This window comes from Micropterus salmoides, unplaced genomic scaffold, assembly GCF_014851395.1.
Source record: "Micropterus salmoides isolate LMB-PRFRI ecotype aquatic unplaced genomic scaffold, ASM1485139v1 Ms_hic_scaffold_1364, whole genome shotgun sequence".
NCBI classification, from domain to species: Eukaryota; Metazoa; Chordata; class Actinopteri; order Centrarchiformes; family Centrarchidae; genus Micropterus; species Micropterus salmoides.
In genome coordinates, this window is record NW_024040446.1 from 47,167 (window position 1) to 69,728 (window position 22,562).

General features: G+C 40.2%; 1 gene segment (V, D, J or C); it reads right to left on the bottom strand.

The window, feature by feature from the left end:
• Positions 1-10,778: 10,778 nt before the first annotated feature.
• Positions 10,779-11,539, bottom strand: LOC119901550. The segment is given in 2 exon segments: positions 10,779-11,403; positions 11,492-11,539. Coding segments are annotated over 2 exon segments (432 nt in total).
• Between the last annotated feature and the right edge of the window lie 11,023 nt (positions 11,540-22,562).

Sequence of the window (22,562 nt, forward strand, 5' to 3'; positions counted from 1 at the left end):
TGTGATTAACTTAAAGAAAATAGAGCTCACAGCCGGATGCTGAGTTCATCAGTCAGTTATCGTCTATTCCATAAACCAATCACAATTACGCTTTTTGCGTTCCGTCGGCATTACGTTGTCAACTGGCATTTGGGTCGGGGTCTTCTGCGTTTGCATCGCAGTGCATCTGGGAGTCTTTGTTTTTTTTTGTTTTTATTTTGATTTGATTTATTCTTTTTCTTTCTCCCACCCTATTGGCTACTGGGGTTCTTGCCTGCCTGTTACAGTCGTGGCGTCCCACTCTCACTAACAACTACATTCTTTAACAGGCTTATGCGCACACACATGTACACACACACACACATACAGACACATTCACCCACACGCACACAGACACAAACAAACTTAGGTTGTCCCTGGTAGAATTATTCCTGATGCTTTTCTTTCAGTTACTTATTTAAATTAATTATTCCAGCTCTCGTGGCTGTGCTGTGTTGCTTATTTAGAGTGTGTGACTGTTTCTTGTTTTCATTGTTCTCTTAGTTGTCTTACTTATGTCAGCTGTTTATTGCTGCTGTTCGGCTGGTTGTCTTTTACTATTATTTTTTATTTTATTTTATAGTTGCATGCTAAAGTTAGCTTAAACTACATCCCTTATTTTAAACTACATGCCTTATTTTACAGCTGCATGCTAAAGTTAGCTTAAACTACATGCCTTATTTTAGAGCTGCATGCTAAAGTTAGCTTAAAATCCATGCCTTATTTATAGCTGCATGCTAAAGTTAGCTTAAACTACATGCCTTAAACGACATGCCTTATGTTATAGCTGCATGCTAAAGTTAGCTTAAACTACATCCCTTATTTTAAACTACATGCCTTATTTTACAGCTGCATGCTAAAGTTAGCTTAAACTACATGCCTTAAACGACATGCCTTATTTTATAGCTGCATGCTAAAGTTAGCTTAAACTACATCCCTTATTTTAAACTACATGCCTTATTTTACAGCTGCATGCTAAAGTTAGCTTAAACTACATGCCTTATTTTAGAGCTGCATGCTAAAGTTAGCTTAAAATCCATGCCTTATTTTATAGCTGCATGCTAAAGTTAGCTTAAACTACATGCCTTAAACGACATGCCTTATTTTATAGCTGCATGCTAAAGTTAGCTTAAACTACATGCCTCATTTTAAACTACATACCTTATTTTAAACTACATGCCTTAGTTTATATCTGCATGCTAATGTTAGCTTAAAGTACATGCCTTATTTTAGAGCTGCATGCTAAAGTTAGCTTAAAATCCATGCCTTATTTTAGAGCTGCATGCTAAAGTTAGCTTAAACTACATGCCTTATTTTAAACTACGTGCCTTATTTATAGCTGCATGCTAAAGTTAGCTTAAACGACATGCCTTATTTTATAGCTGCATGCTAACGTTAGCTTAAATGGCATGCCTTATTTTATATCTTGATGCTAATGTTAGCTTAAAGTACATGCCTTATTTTAAACTACATGCCTTATTTTATAGCTGCATGCTAAAGTTAGCTTAAACAACTCGCCTTATTTATAGCTACATGCTAAAGTTAGCTTAAACTACATGCCTTCTTTTATGGCTGCATGCTAAAGTTAGATTAAACTACATGCCTTATTTTATAGCTGCATGTTAACGTTAGCTTAAACAACTCGTTTTATTTTATAGCTGAATGCTAAAGTTAGCTTAAACTACCTGCCTTATTTTATAGCTGCATGCTAATGTTAGCTTAAAACTAAAACTACATGCCTTATTTTATATCTGCGTGCTAATGTTAGCTTAAACTACATGCCATATTTTATAGCTGCATGCTAAAGTTAGCTTAAACTACATGCCTTATTTTATAGCTGCATGCTAATGTTAGCTTACACGACATGCCTTATTTTAAACTACATGCTAATGTTAGTTTAATCTACATGCCTTATTTTATATCTGCATGCTAATGTTAGCCTAAACTAATGCCTTATTTTATATCAGCGTGCTAATGTTAGCTTAAACTACATGCCGTATTTTATATCTGCATGCTAACAGTAGCTTAAACTACATGCCTTATTTTAAACTACATGCCTTATTTTATAGCTTAATGCTAAAGTTAGCTTACACGACATGCCTTATTTTATATCTGCATGCTAATGTTAGCTTAAACTACATACCTTATTTTAAACTACATGCCTTATTTTATAACTGCATGCTAACTTAGCTTAAACTACATGCCTTATTTTATAGCTGCATGCTAAAGTTAGCTTAAACTACATGCCTTATTTTAAACTACATGCCTTATCTTATAGCTGCATGCTAAAGTTAGCTTAACTACATGCCTTAACTTATAGCTGCATGCTAATGTTAGCTTAAACTACATGCCTTATCTTATAGCTGCATGCTAAAGTTAGCTTAAACTACATGCCTTATTTTATAGCTGCATGCTAAAGTTAGCTTAAACGACATGCCTTATTTTATGCTTTTCTTTTCTTCTGATTTTCTTTAAGTCAGCCAAAGTGAAAGCACTTGTGATTAACTTAAAGAAAATAGAGCTCACAGCCGGATGCTGAGTTCATCAGTCAGTTATCGTCTATTCCATAAACCAATCACAATTACACTTTTGCGTTCCGTCGGCATTACGTTGTCAACTGGCATTTGGGTCGGGGTCTTCTGCGTTTGCATCGCAGTGCATCTGGGAGTCTTTGTTTTTTTTTGTTTTTATTTTGATTTGATTTATTCTTTTTCTTTCTCCCACCCCTATTGGCTACTTGGGTTCTTGCCTGCCTGTTACAGTCGTGGCGTCCCACTCTCACTAACAACTACATTCTTTAACAGGCTTATGCGCACACACATGTACACACACACATACAGACACATTCACCCACACGCACACAGACACAAACAAACTTAGGTGTCCCTGGTAGAATTATTCCTGATGCTTTTCTTTCAGTTACTTATTTAAATTAATTATTATTCCAGCTCTCGTGGCTGTGCTGTGTTGCTTATTTAGAGTGTGTGACTGTTTCTTGTTTTCATTGTTCTCTTAGTTGTCTTACTATGTCAGCTGTTTATTGCTGCTGTTCGGCTGGTTGTCTTTTACTATATATTATTTTTATTGTTTTTATTTTATAGTTGCATGCTAAAGTTAGCTTAAACTACATGCCTTATTTAGAGCTGCATGCTAAAGTTAGCTTAAACTACATGCCTTATTTTAGAGCTGCATGCTAAAGTTAGCTTAAACTACATCCCTTATTTTAAACTGCATGCCTTATTTTCTAGCTGCATGCTAAAGTTAGCTTAAACTACATGCCTTATTTTAGCTGCATGCTAAAGTTAGCTTAAACTACATGCCTTATTTTATAGCTGCATGCTAATGTTAGCTTAAACTACATGCCTTATTTTAATCTACATGACTTATTTTAAACTACATACCTTATTTTATAGCTGCATGCTAAAGTTAGCTTAAACTACATGCCTTATTTTATGGCTGCATGCTAACGTTACCTTAAACTACATGTCTTATTTTATGGCTGCATGCTAAAGTTAGATTAAACTACATCCCTTATTTTAAACTGCATGCCTTATTTTCTAGCTGCATGCTAAAGTTAGCTTAAACTACATGCCTTATTTTAGAGCTGCATGCTAAAGTTAGCTTAAACTACATGCCTTATTTTATAGCTGCATGCTAATGTTAGCTTAAACTACATGCCTTATTTTAATCTACATGCCTTATTTTAAACTACATACCTTATTTTATAGCTGCATGCTAAAGTTAGCTTAAACTACATGCCTTATTTTATGGCTGCATGCTAACGTTCCTTAAACTACATGTCTTATTTTATGGCTGCATGCTAAAGTTAGATTAAACTACATGCCTTATTTATAGCTGCATGCTAATGTTAGCTTAAAGTACATGCCTTATTTTAAACTACATGCCTTATTTTATAGCTGCATGCTAATGTTAGCTTAAACTACATGCCTTATTTTAAACTACATGCCTTATTTTATAGCTGCATGCTAATGTTAGCTTAAACTACATGCCTTATTTTAAACTACATACCTTATTTTAATCTACATGCCTTTTTTTATAGCTACATGCTAAAGTTAGCTTAAACTACGTGCCTTATTTTATAGCTGCATGCTAAAGTTAGCTTAAACTACATGCCTTATTTTAAACTACGTGCCTTATTTTATTTTATAGCTGCATGCTAAAGTTAGCTTAAACTACATGCCTTATTTATGGCTGCATGCTAACGTTACAATTAAACTACATGCCTTATTTTATAGCTGCATGCTAACGTTAGCTTAAATGGCATGCCTCATTTTATATCTTCATGCTAATGTTAGCTTAAAGTACATGCCTTATTTTAAACTACATGCCTTATTTTATAGCTGCATGCTAAAGTTAGCTTATAATCCATGCCTTATTTTATAGCTGCATGCTAAAGTTAGCTTAAACAACTCGCCTTATTTTATAGCTGCATGCTAATGTTAGCTTAAACTACATGCCTTATTTTAATCTACATGCCTTATTTTAAACTACATACCTTATTTTATAGCTGCATGCTAATGTTAGCTTAAACTACATGCCTTATTTTAATCTACATGCCTTATTTTAAACTACATACCTTATTTTATAGCTGCATGCTAAAGTTAAGTGTCAATGTTAATAAAAATGTATTTCATAAGCTGCCTATAAATATTAAGATTTTTTAACCCTAACCCACTACAAGTGTCTTACAAGGAAATAACAATTCTGTTAATTTATCAATAACCAGCCCTTATAAAATGTTAATAAACAGCTTAATAATGTTTATGACAGGTAAATAAACATCAACTAGTTCCTAATAAGGGCCTATAAGTGTCTTATCAATAATAAATGAGTTAATTGTGCTTTAGTTAACACTTATTTGTGTTATAAACATCTTTATAAAGTGTTTGATTATTTTTTAATTACTGCTTATTAACTGTTAATTACTGCTTATTACAAGCACCTTCAAATAAAGTGTTACCGAGACATATTATATTTACTGGTGTTCTTAATTCTCTGCAATTATGCTTTTCTTTCTTTCTGATTTTCTTTAAGTCAGCCAAAGTGAAAGCACTTGTGATTAACTTAAAGAAAATAGAGCTCACAGCCGGATGCTGAGTTCATCAGTCAGTTATCGTCTATTCCATAAACCAATCACAATGTGTTTTAAGACTCCATATTATTGACATGGTGTCATGGTTTTGGGTTTTGATGTTGTTATTTTCTATTTTATGTTGTATCTCCTGTGTCTTGTCTTACTTTCTTTCCTGCCCTCGTGTTTTCCCGCCCGTTTGATTGGCTGCCCTGTCCTAATTAGTTTCACCTGTGTCTACTTAATCTCCCCTCACTTGTGTGTTTAGTCTGTGCGCCTGCCTTGTCTTTGTCTATATGTCAAGCTTTCTAGCCATTTCCCAGTGTTTTCCTGTGTTTTGGATTTTTGGCCTGATGTATTAGACCGTTTAGATTTGGTTTATTGCTGCTTCCTTTGGATGTGTTTGCTATGTGTCTGCCTGTGTGGACCTTGGCCTGCCTCAGCTTGCTGTAAGTCAGTGTACTCTTTTATTTTGAAAACCATAAAACTGAACCTGCCATGCCTCTGGTTCTGGGTCTGGTCCACTCCCTCGTGTTCCTCTTTGCCCACTTGAACTTACTGTGACACAAAGATATTATCTCTGTATGTTCCCTTTGCCTATAGGTTTAAAAATCATGATTGAAAAACCCTCGAGGAAGATCATTCAGAGACATCCCCTCCTAATGAAAGGCTTCCTGCTAAGTGTTGTTAAAATGATTTATACCTATAAGATATTACAAATATTTCATTGATTCATGTAGAATATAAGTAATTTAAGACTTCATCATCACACTGAAGTTTAACAGTGTGTGACTCCCTCTAGTGGACGTTGTGGAGTATTCTGTTGTCTTTGCTCCAAAGGTTTTTGTACAGAGTTTTGGTGTTTCCTGTCACTGTGGGCTGCAGAGCACAGTAGTACACAGCAGAGTCAGTCAGCTGAAGCTTCTGGATCTTCAGAGGAACTGATCTTGAGGTGGAATCCAGTGTGGATGAAAATCTCTCCTTGTACTCGTCCTCTGTTTTCCCCTCACCGATCTTAAAGCGGCTCAGTATGAATTCAGGGCTGTTGTTTCCATCCTGTTTGTACCAGAAGAGATAATAATTTGATGAACTGCTGTTATATAGACAGCCAAGTGTTACTGGCTCTCCTTCAGCAGCAGTCACGTCTCCTTCTGGTTGCAGCACGTTGTCTTTTTGTGCTCTGCATTCTGTAAAACAGCAACAAACAGTATCAGTGTGCTGTTAAAGAATCATGTCAATGTTGGATTGATATCAGAGAACCAGAGTTGTGTTCATACCAAGGCACACAGCAGCCAGCAACACTGAGATGAACAGAGGCGTCATATCTGCAGTGTTGAGGAACTGTGAGCTCCAGCAAGTATAAAGAAGGCTGTGATCTCTCTGTTTAGTCTTCATCAACACTAAGTTGGTGGATTAGAAGGAGGAGCCTGATCACAGTGACGGGGCTCATTCACAGCCCTGTGTTATTCCCCGACTGACAACTTTACACTCAACACATTTTCCTCACTCTCTCCTTTCCTAGTGTGACAATTAGGATCAATTAGTGAATGTTTTTAATATGGTATCAGCATCATGTTAAAGGCCTGTCAGTTTGCCAGCCTGTCCACAGCTTCTCCAGATAAAGGGCTAAAATATGAAGCCTGTTCAGAACACATAAGGATCTCCAAAACCAGCTCGGTGGTGTCGACCATTTCAAACAGGATGTTGCACTGAGAGCGAATGGTTAAGAGCTGCTACCACCAGTTTACCACATAGAGTCTTCAGCAAACACTCCCTCACTCCCACAATGGGGCAGTCACATCCTTTCTAGACTCTTCCAAGGGCTGATTTAGGTGTTTCGATCTCTGGAGCTGCCGCATTACTGACAGTGAAAGCAGAGATGTTTGTGTTAATTATGGTTGGACATCTCCCCCTCTAACAAATGAAGGCAGTCTGTGCAAACATGGAGCTTATTCTGTCTCCAAACACTGGTGTGAAACTGGTCATGACTCAGGCTTTGGAGCGAAACATTAAGGTGTTTGTCCATCCTTGTCTGGATGTGAAAGTGCAGTGGGACTCTGGCCGACGTTACATACCAGCTTATTATTACAAGGCATCAAACTTACAGTCCATAATTTATTGTCAGATGTATTTGAACTTTTTCTTTAGTGAGTCTTCTGGAATAAAGAATCAATCAAGATGTCTAATAATTTTTTTCTTTACAATGGCTCAAACAAACATACAGAGTGCAACCAGTAAAGTATTTCCTTTCCCTCAGTTCTGGTTTATATAGCATAGAGCATATCTGCCCTAAATGGTAGGTTTCGTCTCTTTTATTCAATTTAGCAGGAAACATATTTCAACCCATTTATCAAATTGTCCCATAGATGTTTTATCTTTCTCGGTCGTAAATTTTATAACTGGCAGAAGGATTTTAAGAGCGGTTTCCCACTCAGTTCTCACTTTACTCCAACATATACCTTATTTGTTTCTCTACGTACCTGTACCTTCATCTCTGGAAATGACACTTCAGCTGCCGTTCAGTGGTGGACAGTAATTACGTACATTTACTCAAGTACTGTACTTATGTACAAATGCGTATATTCTGTTCATGCCACTTTTTGTGTCTCCACCAAACTCAGACTGAGAGGTTGTTCTTTTTTCTTTACTACAACAGCTTTTGTTACTTTACAAAGTAAGCATTGTACTACATATGAAGAGTTTATAAAATATAATGTTTTGTAATTAATTTAATTACCCAACAGTTTATTCAAGCACAGCTGAAACAATTAGTTGGTTGAAAAAAATGTTTTTATTGGCAGCTGTTTTGATCATTTGTCATTTTTCATGTCAAAACATTTCATCGTTCCAGCTTCACAAATTAATTTATTTAAAAAATTTTGATGTAGTGTTAATAATATTGAGGTTTGGATTGACATGAACAATTTTAGGCCAATCTCTAATCTCCCTGTTCTTTTAAAAATATTGAAATCATTAGTTGCTATCCAATCATATTTGGACTTGCAGAACATTTGAAATTAAATACAATCCGGTTTCAGGTCAGTGCATAGTACAGTAACCACCACTTTAAAAGCTATGGATGACTTCAACGAGGCTATAGATAACAAATTTAGCTGTGTATCAATGTTCAGAGAACTTAGGGAGGCCTTCGGTACTGTGGACCATCCATCACTTGTTAATACCCTGCTGAGAGCAGGCATTGGATGCAAAGCGGCTAAATGGTTCCACAGTTACCTGACCAATCATTCACAAATGGATAAACATGGCAACGACATGTCAGATCCAGTCCTTGTTAGGAAAAGTGTTCCACAAGGCTCAGTTTTGGGACCCTTGCTTTTCCTAGTTTACATTAATAATATTTGATGTTTAAATTCTGTAAGGATCATCTGTATGCAGATGACACAGTTCTGTACTCCTGTGCCCCCACAGCAGAGTTTGCCTTTTCAAATGTGCAGGCAGATTTGTATACCCTACAATATGCTCTGTCAGATATGAAGTTAAATTCCCACAAAACTAAAGTTATGATTTTTGCCACTGGGCGAACAAAGGTACCACCCCTCTCCATCACGACCCTGTATGGAGTCTGTATCCAGTCTGTTGATAATTACAAATATCTGGGAATCTGGTTTTACAAAAAACCTAAATTTTAAATACCATGTTGATTATCACGTTGACTTTTCTGTATAGGTGAAAGTCCTGCTTTTCCATGGCTTCACAAAAACACTTAGTTGCTGGCCTTTTTCTGCCACAGATTGATTATAGGGACACTACCTACAGGTTTGCCTCTCTATCACTTAGCTCTCAGATATACATTATTGTATATTGGACAGACTGGAAGGATGGTCATCCCTTCACTTGCAAAGATATGTTAGGTAGACTTCCAAATTATTTAAACAGGACATTTTTAACTTTACAAAGCAGTCATAATCTCAGGTCACATAATGGGCTACAGTTTAAAGTGCCTGCTATCAGAACCAGGGCAGGTACTCAAAGTATAAAAGGGGCACATGGAACAAGGATTTAAATAGGGCTGTTCTCAAAATATTGATACAGAAATATATCGTTATGTATTCCTTGCTGATATGCATATACTGATGCTTCTGTATTGATACATCAGCGAATGGTATGACACAGTTTTGAAAAAGAAACACAGGGAATACCCAGCTCTTGCTTTAAACACTGTGGGCTGTTGATGGTGTTGCTGGGGATGTTGCTGCTGATACTACTGGTGGTGATCTGTGACTATAGATATTATAACAAACTTAGGAGATATTAGCTGATTAAACAAATATGTGACCATGACAAGATGTAAAGATTGCTGACAGTATTTGGAACTGGCTCACAGTGACTGACCTGCTGTAGTGCTGCAGCCGCTGTCAAGGCTGACTGCTACGATAAAATAAGAGGGAGATGGTCACAGAGACTGCTGCACACCAAAAGCTGCAGGTAGAGGAAATAAGATACCAGGTTCAAAACTGTGTGGGAAATAATCTGAGAAGGATACAGTACTGGGAGAAAGGACGAGGTCGGCCAAGGCAGGGTTAAGAGTGAGACAAATCTATAGACAGGTGTGTGCGTGTGTCTATAGGCAATATTTTGATAATGATATATTTCACTGTGACATTTGGAATTCTTTATTACATTTAATCTTGCTTTAGCATATAAAAAGCATTCAAAATATATTTTCATGTCTGCCATCTCCTTTTACATGTTGCTACATCCCGAACTCCCATTACCCATAAATGTGAAATAAAAACAAATAAAGGAACAATTACTAAAATTACTGACAATGAAAATAATAATAATTTGAAAACCTTTCAAAACAATTTTTATATTCGATTCTATTCTGAGTTTCCACTGGTTGTCCATCTATCTCTCTCTTTCACTATCTCCATCTTTCAGTATCTCTGTCTTTCACTATCTGTCTTTCACTGTCTCTATTTTTCACTATCTATTTTGCTATCTCTCTCTTTTAGTGTCTCTTTCTTTCACTGTCTATCTTTCATTCTCTTTGTCTTTCACTATCTCTTTCACTGGCTCCTTCTTTAACTATATCTGTCTTTCACCATCTCTTCAGTATCTCTTTCACTGTCTTTTTCACAGGCTCTGTCTTTCACTATCTCTTGTTCATTATCTTTCACTGGCTCTGTCTTTCACTAGGTCTATGTTTCACTATCTCTTAAGTATCTCTCTTTTACTATCTCTGTCTTTCATTATCTCTTTCACTGGCTCTGTCTTTCACTATCTCTTTCACTGGCTCTGTCTTTCACTATCTCTTTCACTGGCTCTGTATTTCACTATCTCTCGCCCAAAGCCTTAAAGCCAACCAACCCCGTGACATTGCAGGTTATAGTACTGCACAATGGTGGTGCCCTTTCCGTGAAAGATATGACAGTTCTTCTTTTCTTTTGTCTTTTATACGTTTACATTTGTCATGTTTCTTGTATAATTGTTGATCGTAGTGGAAATCCATTGTGTAAATGATGTAAACTTGATTGACTGCTTCATTTCCCTTTAAGGTCTCAATGCCATCATTGTTCCAAACAAGTACAGTTTTTCTTGTGCTGTTCTGCTTTTGAGCAGGGACTTGTAGGTGGGAATTAAACGGACATTATGGTGAGAGGTGCAAATGGGGGTTTAGTATTACAGTCTACATGTTGCTTCAAACCAGGCAGCACAGCTTAAAGCTTGCAATGGTTACAATCACCAAGCATTTCAATTGTCTGTGAAAACAATCTGCTGGAGTAGTATTGGAGATACTTTGAAAATACTATGAACATATTCAAGTTCTGTTATTTGTTTATTGTGTTTTATCTGTGGTGCTTCATTTAATGTTGCTTCTATCACCACTAAAACAAATCCTGACTATATCATAAACCACTGAAGTTTAACAGTGTGTGACTCCCTCTAGTGGACGTTGTGGAGTATTCTGTTGTCTTTGCTCCAAAGGTTTTTGTACAGAGTTTTGGTGTTTCCTGTCACTGTGGGCTGCAGAGCACAGTAGTACACAGCAGAGTCAGACAGCTGAAGCTTCTGGATCTTCAGAGGAACTGATCTTGAGGTGGAATCCAGTGTGGATGAAAATCTCTCCTTAAACTCGTCTGCTGTTTTCCCTTCATCCCGTTGAATGCGGTTCAGTATGAATTTGGGGCTGTTGTTTCTCTCCTGTTTGTACCAGAACAAAGTTGGACCAGGATAACTCGTCTCAAAAGTACAGCCAAGTGTAACTGTGTCTCCTTCAGCAGCAATGACATCTCCTGCTGGCTGGGTCACTCTGTCTTCTCCTTTACACTCTGGGGAAGAAGAGAACATGCAGAGGAAGAGATGGATCAATAAAGATGATTGATTAAAGGAGAACAATCAGTAGGTTTAAAGAGTTACCTAGCCAGAGAGTCAGAATCAGGATGTTTCTCAGCCAGTGGTTCATGTCTGCAGTGAGAGGGGAGGAGAGAGAGGAAGAACATTGATACTCTGATGGATCTGGGCCTTCACATCATTGGCCCTTCCTCTTCATCATCTGTTGAGGAACTCTCAACATTTACATCTCATTTACATCTCAGCTGTTTAGCTGATGCTCTTATCCAGAGCAGCTCATAATGAGGAGCTTTAACATGTGAACTTTCTGTTACAACAAAGTCTCTTTAACCACTTTTCACCCTGGAATAGTTAATTCATCAACATGGGTCTGTAATCATTTTAGTTTGTCTCATCATCAGTGATACCAAAGCATTCTGTGTAGAAGAAGACTTCCTTGTGGAGTGCCTTACTGTACAGAAATAGCCTCAATTAAACACCATGATCTGGATTAACTGTGTTTTATTAATAACAGGAGTAATGTTGTAACTTGTCATTAGATTGTGTTGTCAGTGTCCACTTGGTGGCGCTGCTGTTCAGTAAAAGGAGGAGCTGTCAGGTTTTTGTACAGAGTTTTGGTGTTTCCTGTCACTGTGGGCCTCACAGCACAGTAGTACACAGCAGAGTCTGTCACTGCAGCAGAGGAGATCTGCAGATCCATTTGGGTTTTATCATCACTCACTTTAGCAGACCATCTAGAGTTTGTTGCATTTTGTGTTCCCACATGAAGGATGATGAACTCTGGTGGTTTTCCTGGATATTGTCGATACCAGAAGAAATATTCAGTGCCATAACTTGAGTATGTGTAGGACAGAGTAACAGAGCTGTCTTCTAAAGTGAACTCTTCATTCCTGACTGGAGTGAGTTCTTCACAGCTGACACCTGAAGGAAAAAATAACTCTGTAAATTTACAATCTAAAGGTTTCTATCAGTGAAGCTCTCTTAATGTTGATGATCTCACCTACCTCTTATTGAGAGCAGAAACAAAGTCACAAACACACTGAAGTTCACTGACAGCATCTTAAAGAGAATCTGTCAAGTCTGTTAAAGTGTCTTTTCTGTCCTTGAGTCCCAGTTTTGCTCCTCCTTTAATCCCTCCCTCCTTCCTCTCACAACTCTGACAAATAATGAGTTTGTCTCTGCTGTGGTGCTGTTATTCACTGAATGACATCATTTCCATCAAGTAACAAGTAGCTGATAAGGAAATACTGATTGATTCTTGACAGAATATGTGAAGGTCCTGACTGAGGTCAGTCTTTACGCAGACGATATTACATAATTATTCACTTTACTACATCGGTGTCACATTTTAGGACAAATCAAATCCTGACAAGACATTACAAAAATGAATTGAGTAAAGTAGATGATCAGCTCCAGAGAGGGAGATTGTTTGCATCTGTCAAATTTTCTTGTTCATCTTTGAAGTTTGTTCTGTAAACTATATCATGGACAATGATTAGTGCATAAACGTTTCAATATCCAGACTGGATTTTGTATGTTTGACCAAGGTCATCATAATGTGGGTGAAAGTGGGACTGGTTACTCAGGGTCCCAATGGGGTGAGGGCCCTCGAAAAGCATGGAAGGAAAAGTTTGTTTCTGTTTGCAATGTTTTATTTCTAAGCAGGTAATGTCATAACTAAATTAAAATTCGCTGAATAACTTTTTAACAGCCACTTTATTTGGTACACCTTGTTAGTACCGGGTTGGACCCCCTCTTGACTTCAGAACTGCCTTAATTTTTCGTGGCATACTTTCAACAAGCTGTTGGAAACATTCCTCAGACACTTTGGTCCATATAAACATGATAGTATCACGCAGTTGCTGCACATTTGTCGGCTACACGTCCATGCTAATTTCCCATTCAACCACATCCCAAACGTGCTCTGTTGGATTGAAATCTGCTGACTGTGAAGGCCACTGGAGCACAGTGAACTCATTGTCATGTTCAAGAAACCCGTTTGAGGTGATTTGAGCTTTGTGACATGGTGAATTATCCATAAAGGCAGCAGGGGTTGTAGCCAATTATGTGATCTGTTATCTGCCACACAGACCACTGGTCGCTACCACTAGGGGCGCTAAAGACGGTGGTCGCTGCCACACTGGTCGCTACCACTAGGGGCACTAAAGACGGTGGTCGCTGCCACACTGGTCGCTGCCACTAGGGGCGCTGAAGATAGCGGTCACTGCCACACTGATCACCTATTTGCAGTTGGTTTTATTTTATTTGATTAACTATATTCTTATTGTTAAAATCAGTCTAGCTTGGATTCAACCAACAAGTTGTCACCACACTTTCCTTCACAGGTGACAACACTGGCCTTCTTCTTGTAGGCAAGATTTATTACTGCAGGTTAACCACACAAACTGCAATATACAGTGCACCAATAAGAATATAGGCATAATCGATAATATTGTAGGCCATATTCATCAAAGTATTGTGATCTAGATAGATGTAGCCTACTGTAGATTGATTACAACCACACAAACTGCAATATACTGTACGCCTACAGTGCATCAATAAGATATAATAGAGTATATTTTACAAAGTATTGTGATATAGAAATATCTACACACACACACACACTTTCATTCACAGGTGATAACACAGGCCTTGTTATAGGCAAGGACTAAAGATAGATAGATGTAGGCTATTACTGTAGGTATAACCACACAAACTGCAATATATAGTGCAACAATAAGAATAGGCATAATCCATAATATTTTAACAAAGAATTATGATAAAGATGTATTACAGTAGATATAACCAACTGCAACCAGTGGTCGGTGTGGCAGCGACCACACCGACCGATGTGGCAGCAGTGTGGAGCCTCATCTCATGCCCACACGCACCAACACACACACAGCAGTCGACTACTGCTACAGTCACTGTGGGCTTCACAGCACAGTAGTACACAGCAGAGTCTGTCACTTCAGCAGAGGAGATCTGCAGATCCATTTGGGTTTTATCATCACTCACTTTAACAGACAGTCCAGGGACTGGATCATTTCCTACTGCTCCTGAAGCAGAGTGTGAGATGAGGAACTGTGGTGGTTTTCCTGGATATTGTCGATACCAGAAGAAATAATCAGTGCCATCAGCTTTTTTAGAGTATGTGTAGGACAGAGTAACAGAGCTGCCTTCTAAAGTGAACTCTTCATTCCTGACTGCAGTGAGTTCTTCACAGCTGACACCTGAAGGAAGAGATAACTCTGTTATTTCATGTTGTAAAAGACTCAACAAATGAATCCCATCCAGAAAAGTTAGTAATGAAACTTTCTCAGCAGGATCTCACATACCTGTTAGAATGGATAGTAACAGTAGAGAAAGTACATAATAGTCCAATGACAGCATGTTGAATAAAGGGAATGTTTCTGCTTTGTGTATTGAACTCTGCTGAATATGGAAGTTCCTCTCTCTTCTATAGTTCACTAACAGCTTAGCTCCTCCCTCAATCTCTCCGTCTCCTCGCAGCTCTGTAGGTTATAGTGGCTTCTAGTGGTAAGGGCTGTGAATTGCAACCTGATATTAACCAACGGCACACTGGCTGCTCAACCCTCCCTTTGGAAGTCCAAAGGAGAATCTACGGTGGCAGATTGGTTTAGTGTCAGCAGTCATGCAGGTGTTGTACCAGACCTCCGTGGTGAAGAGGGAGCTGAGCCTGAAGGCAAACTTTGAGTATGGAATAGTTTCAACTCCGGTCTCTTGTCATCACAGCGTCGGCATGCCGTTCAGAATGCAAACTTACGGATAATATGGAGATGAGACGTGTGATTTTTGGTGATATGCAGATCAAAAGACGTTGAGCTGAATTCTTTACATGATGGGTGCTTTTAGTGAATTCTCAAACATTTGACACATCTTCACTGTCTGACTGAACACTTGAGTTATAAAGTACTGGACCCACTGTGACCTGGTAAATGTCAGGGAAAAATACAACCTCTGTAAAATAAGTGAATGTTAAATTAACTTTAGATACATCAATAAGGTGTCAGGTTATTTAGTGGATTTGCTGCTCATGTGAATCCAGTAACACTTTATTTGGACAGTCAATCTGTAGATGCTCTACAGAGTATCAGTATAATATCTCTACTGAATGTCTGCAGACATTCAACAACAAAGTGCCTGTAGTACATCTACACATATTCAACAAGACATCTATAACCCATAAGAAGCATTTAAAACCACATTTGCAACCATCAGTAGCATTCCCTGAAGGTATATTTTCATTTTGGTAATCTATAGAATATCTATAGATACTCAGCTGCATTGCTACAGCACATCTGTAGCTTATCAGTAGCATCTCTGAATGGATCTTTTCATATTTGGTGTTCTATATGACATGTACAGCAAATATTTAGGAGTGTATTCGCAACATCTCTAGTGTATCAGTAACCCTTTCACAACACATGTGATGTCATTCACGTCACCATCCACAGATGTTCCTTGTGACTATCCAAATAAAGTCAAACACACGTGAAGCTTAGTTGACTGTTTATGGCTTATGTACTTCACAATATCAAGTCATCAACATAATCAGTGCATTTACAAAGTCTAGTAATCTTCTATAGATGAATGTCTCATTCAACTAAAGTGAAACACAAGTAAAGCTTTTAGTATGTCTGACACCACAACATTTTACTGGCTGTGCAACATTTGCTTTGAGGAAGCATGTAAAACATTGAAACAATGAAAAACAAATCAGATGCTGATTATTTCATATTCTTTATGTCCTTGAAAAGTCTACCAAGGATTCCATGTTTGTGTCATTCAATAAAGCAGAGCTGCCTTTTCAGAGACCTCTCTGTTCGGTTGCCACGTAAACGCCATACCTCCTTCTTGTAGGTCTGCCAGGCCCTCTCAATGTTCTGAGTGTGTAGACCTGTATCTACGTAATGCTGGCTGTGGTTGACCTTCACATGCCTGTAGCCCTCCTGTGAGAGACTTGAATCTGCTCTCCGCTCATCACTTACTACCATTGTTACGTCCCAAGGTCTAGGGGTGTCCTGGAGGTAACATAAATGTGTGGCCTCCCACTCTTCCCATTCCCAAACAAGGCCAGCACACAACAAATACAATTTAGCAGTTTTTATTATACATCGGAGATGAGCAGTGCCCAAAACAACAACCAAAACACTAAGAAAACCTAAATCTTTCCTAAACCCAAAACCAAAAGGAAAAGAAAAGACAAAGCTCTAAAACTAGGCTTCTAAGTCCAAAAACAGGAAAACGGTGCAAACAAAAGAAAGGGCTTCTCACTCCTACTCACTGCTAGTAGCTGACACAGTATAGCTACAACAAAGGAAATTGCTTCATAGCAACAAAAATGGCAAAGCCAACAAAACCAGGTTGTCATAAGACAATCAGAAGGACTACGATACTACTTACAATCTAAGTTGAATATAGTCACAACGGTTCACTATGTACAATAAACACAGACATAACACACAGTCCTCAGGCAGGTTGGGAATGGCAGAGAGAGGGGGAGAGTTCCTGTCAGTAGGGCTTAAGATGGCTGCTGTCATCCAGATGCCCAATCAGGAGGCTCCAATCAGCTCAACCAGACCAATCCAGTGTGTCCACCTGTTCTCCAGTACCTGCATACACTCACACACACTCTAATGGAGGAGAACAGCTGACAGTGCCAGGAGAGATAAACAAACAACAAAATATGACCCCAGGGTCATAACACCTCCCCACCCAAGATCAAACATTTTCCTCTTAAGAAAAAGGTTTGATTCAATGAGACCTAGAGAGAGCATCAGCCATAACATTTTCTAAACCCTTTTTGTAACGAACCTCAATATTAAAGTCCTGCAGTAATAGGGACCAGCGCATGAGACGCTGGTTGCTATTTTGCATTCGAGTCAAGAACACCAGGGGGTTGTGGTCAGAGAAGACGATGGTTGGCACATGGCTAGACCCAAGGTACACTTCAAAGTGTTGTAATGCTAACAGTAATGATAAGGCCTCCTTCTCAATGGTGCTGTAATGCAGCTGGTGTCTTTTGAACTTTTTGGAAAAGTAGCAAATGGGGTGATCAATGCCTCGCACATCCTCCTGCAGGAGCACTGCACCCGCACCAAGCGCACTGGCATCTACTTCCAGCTTAAATGGACGAGTGAAGTTTGGGGCGGCGAGCACAGGCTCACTGCAGAGGAGAACTTTGGCAGCCTCGAAAGCCATCCGACATTCTTCTGACCACTAGAAAAGAGTTTTGGGACTTGCCAAACTGGTTAAAGGAGCTACCACATCAGCAAAGTTTTTGCAGAACGCACGGTAGTACCCAGCCATCCCCAGAAAACGATGGAGCTCACGACGTGTCTGAGGAGCTGGGAAATCTAAGATTGCCTGTACTTTGGCAGTAACTGGGCAGACACGACCTTGACCTACTTGTTTACCTAAGTAGGTAACAACAGCCCTCCCGAACTCACATTTAGCCAGATTGAGTGTAAGGGAAGCAGCGCACAAGCGTTCAAAAATCACTCTGAGGGTCCTCATGTGATCAGACCAAGTTGGCGAATAGGCCACGATGTCATCCAAATAAACTTCACAATTTGCAACCCCACATAGGACTGTATTCATCAACCGCTGGAAAGTTGCAGGGGCATTTCTCAGACCGAATGGCATGACTGTATACTGGAGGAAATGATCCGGAGTGACGAAGGCACTTATGTCAGAGGCGCGCTGAGTAAGTGGGACCTGCCAGTAGCCTTTTAGTAGGTCCAATTTGGTGACATATTTTGCTGACCCTACTTGATCCACACAGTCATCCATGCGTGGAAGTGGAAAAGAATCTGGTTTGGTAACAGCATTGACCTTTTCGATAATCATTACAAAAACGTGGGGTCTGGTCAGGTTTGGGGACCAGCAGTGAAGGGGAACTCCAGGAACTACTACTGGGGACAGCAAAACCGTGGTCAAGGAGGTACTTTACCTCCTGCTGCATTAATGCACGTTTTGTTGCATTGACGCGATATGCATGCTGTTTTATGGGTTGATGATCGCCTACATCAACATCATGACTTAGCACATTGGTCTGCATGGGAATGTCCCCGAAAAGAGTTGGATGAGCCTTAATGAGCTCACTAACATCAGTCCTAGCAGAATCAGACAGATGCACCAAATGTGTGTCTAAGTCTGTCAATATCTCAGAGTTTCTAAGGCGCACACAGGAAACAGAACTACGCCGGTCATCCAGCCCATCATCACTGGGACTGTATGCAACGACTGACACTAAGGCCATAGGTGCAACCACGAGGGGTGAACTAACAGAATTATTACGGTCAACATAGGTTTTAAACATGTTGACATGACACACACGAGTTTTCCTTCTACGATCAGGGGTCCGGATTACATAATCGGTGTCACTAAGTTTACGATCGACCACATAAGGACCAGAAAACTTTGCTTGCAAACCAGAACCAACGACAGGTAACAGAACTAGTACGCGCTCACCGGACTGAAAGGTACGCACCACAGACTTTTTGTCATAAGTAACTTTCATTTTTGTCTGGGCACTTGAGAGTGTGTCACGGGCAACATCACACGCATGATGTAGCCTCTCCCTGAATGAACTAACGTAGTCCAGAATATTGTCACTAGGACTAGTGGTACCTGAGAGCCACTTCTCTCTCAGTAGGCGTAATGGGCCTCGCACAGTGTGACCGAAAACTAGATCAGCCGGGCTAAAACCTAAGGATTCCTGTGACGTTTCTCTCACAGCAAACAACAACATCGGCAACCCCTCATCCCACTCACTGTTTGACTCAGTGCAAAACTTGCGCAGCATGCCTTTTAGAGTTTGGTGAAATCTCTCTAATGCGCCCTGGCTTTCTGGATGGTAAGCGCTGGAGGTATTGTGTGCCACATGTAACTCTGCCATAACCTGGGCAAAGATTTTGGACATAAAGTTTGATCCCTGGTCACTTTGGATGCGTTTAGGAAGACCAAAAGTGGAGAAAAACTTAACAAGTGCTTTCACAATGACACGGGCCTTCAATGAGCGCAACGGAATGGCTTCAGGGTAACGAGTGGCAGAACACATAATGGTGAGGACATACTGGTTACCGGACTTTGTTTTAGGTAAAGGACCAACACAGTCAACAATAACGTGCTCAAAAGGTTCTCCGACGACAGGAATGGGCCTTAATGGAGCAGGAGGAATCACCTGATTCGGTTTACCTGAGACCTGACAGGTGTGGCACGATCGACAGAATTTTACCACATCTGATTTAAGTCCAGGCCAGAAGAAATAACGAAGCACACGATTGTACGTTTTCCTTATGCCTAAGTGGCCGGACATGCAATGATCATGGGCCAAACTTAAGACCTGAGATCGGAATGCCTGTGGCACTACAATTTGGGACACTGACTCGTGCGTACTACCAGAGCTTGGAGACCAGTGCCGCAGAAGAACACCATCCTTAACCAGGTAGGACACAGACTTTTCACATGATTGGCTTTCTGCAAGAGAAAAGCAAGAGGTTAAGCTAGAGTCAGCTTTCTGTGCTCTGATCAGCTGCTCTTTATCTACAGCAAGGGTTAGGTTTTGATAATCAGGCTGAAGCTCTACACAGATAGGTGCATTTTCTCTACAATCGTGATGGGAGCTTGTTGGATCAGAGCCGCTCATGAAAGAGTCGCTAAGATCCACCAAGTCGCCAAGCTTTTGTGCTTGAGCACGGGTTACAACACAAACAGGAAACAACGGGGTCAAGTCAGGCACCCCAGTGTCGGAAACGCATTCATCCGCAATCGGATGTTCGATCACCTCGGGAGACGGGAAAACTTTACCGCCAGCCAAATCGTTACCGAGGATTAAGTCTATACCGGCTATCGGCAACTGAGGGCGCATAGCAATTCTAAATTTCCCGGACACAAATCTGGAGAACAACTGAATGAAGTGCAACGGCGCCCGCACTGCACACATTTTAACTCCCCATGCCAACACGTCTGCACCACAATAGGTCTCAGCTGAGAGAGGTAAAACACCATCACGGATCAGTGATTGTTTGGCTCCAGTATCCCGCAGGATAGTGATAGGGATTTGTTTTTCCTCACCCACCAGAGAAACAAAACTCTGTGACACAAATGGCCTAAAAGCCTCGTCAATGTGGTCTTTTTGAGCAGTAACCAGATTCAACTTTTTGTGGGGTGAAGTGTGGATGAGCCCTATTGGTGAGGGTGTTTTGGCATTCATACTGTGCTCCTTCCTTTTAAGAGAAGGGCAGGCAGCGATGAGGTGTCCTTGCTCATGACAGTAAAAACACTCCCGACTTTCTGTGGTGGCAGTGGGGTTACGACGATAACTCATAGGAGAGTTACCCTTACGGTCAACTGAGGTTGGCTCCCGACGAACAAATTTATGAGTTAGGGTAAACTCATCCGCCAGTACAGCGGCAGCAGCAAGGGAAGTGACTTTTTGTTCATTTAAATACATGACAATTTTCTCTGGGAGCCGAATCTTAAATTCCTCCAACAACACAAGTTCCCGCAGATCCAATAACGTTGCTATCTTACTGGCCTGACACCATTTATCAAAAAGAGTACCTTTCTCTCTTGCAAACTCTACATACGTCTGGGTGGCAGTTTTTTCACAAGCTCTAAATTTTTGCCTATATGCTTCTGGCACTAACTCATAGGCACGAAGGACAGTGGTTTTAACAACATCATAATTCAAACTGTCTTCAATGGACAGAGAGGTACAGACTTCCTGAGCTTTGCCTACTAACTTACATTGGAGTAACAGAGGCCACACTCTCTTTGGCCAATCCAGTGTAGCAGCAATACGTTCAAAAGCATTGAAAAAGCAGTCTACCTCAGACTCTCTAAATGGTGGAACTAATGCAATGTGCCTACTCACGTCAAAGCTGTCTTGGGGTCTTGGAGTGGGTGATGGTGAGGTAGGAGAACTGGCAGATGTAGCGGCTCCCCGCTCTATCTCCAGAACTCTTATCTTTAAATGCATGGCTTGCACCTCCAACTCCCGATTTCTCACCTCTGCCTCTTTTATCTGCAGCGTTAGCCTCAGCTCTTCTGCAGTCGGGCTCATCTGAGCTGCAAGGCCTTGAGGTGGTATTATTTGGAGTGGGGTAACAATACCAGCACGATCACCCGGATCCCCCTCTGTAGGAGTTAACTCCCCAAACAAACCCCTTTCAGTCAGCTTTAAGCATAGGAGCTCCTTTAACTCCTGCTTCTTAAGACTGAGTGGAAACTGCACGTCAAAAAAGTTCCCCACTAAAATCAGGTCAGTCTTCTTACATTTATCCAACTTGTCAATCGACGGACTAGTAGCAAAATCCTCTAATTTAAACTCCATTTTGCCACCACAACAAAAGAAAACTGCCAACCACACGGATAGAGACACAAGAAACAACTTACCTAACCTACCTAACTCGATGACAAAGAACACGAGCAAGAACGGACGAGCCCCCAATTTATGTTACGTCCCAAGGTCTAGGGGTGTCCTGGAGGTAACAAATGTGTGGCCTCCCACTCTTCCCATTCCCAAACAAGGCCAGCACACAACAAATACAATTTAGCAGTTTTTATTATACATCGGAGATGAGCAGTGCCCAAAACAACAACCAAAACACTAAGAAAAACCTAAATCTTTCCTAAACCCAAAACCAAAAGGAAAAGAAAAGACAAAGCTCTAAAACTAGGCTTCTAAGTCCAAAAACAGGAGAAAACGGTGCAAACAAAAGAAAGGGCTTCTCACTCCTACTCACTGCTAGTAGCTGACACAGTATAGCTACAACAAAGGAAATTACTTCATAGCAACAAAAATGGCAAAGCCAACAAAACCAGGTTGTCATAAGACAATCAGAAGGACTACGATACTACTTACAATCTAAGTTGAATATAGTCACAACGGTTCACTATGTACAATAAACACAGACATAACACACAGTCCTCAGGCAGGTTGGGAATGGCAGAGAGAGGGGGAGAGTTCCTGTCAGTAGGGCTTAAGATGGCTGCTGTCATCCAGATGCCCAATCAGGAGGCTCCAATCAGCTCAACCAGACCAATCCAGTGTGTCCACCTGTTCTCCAGTATCTGCATACACTCACACACACTCTAATGGAGGAGA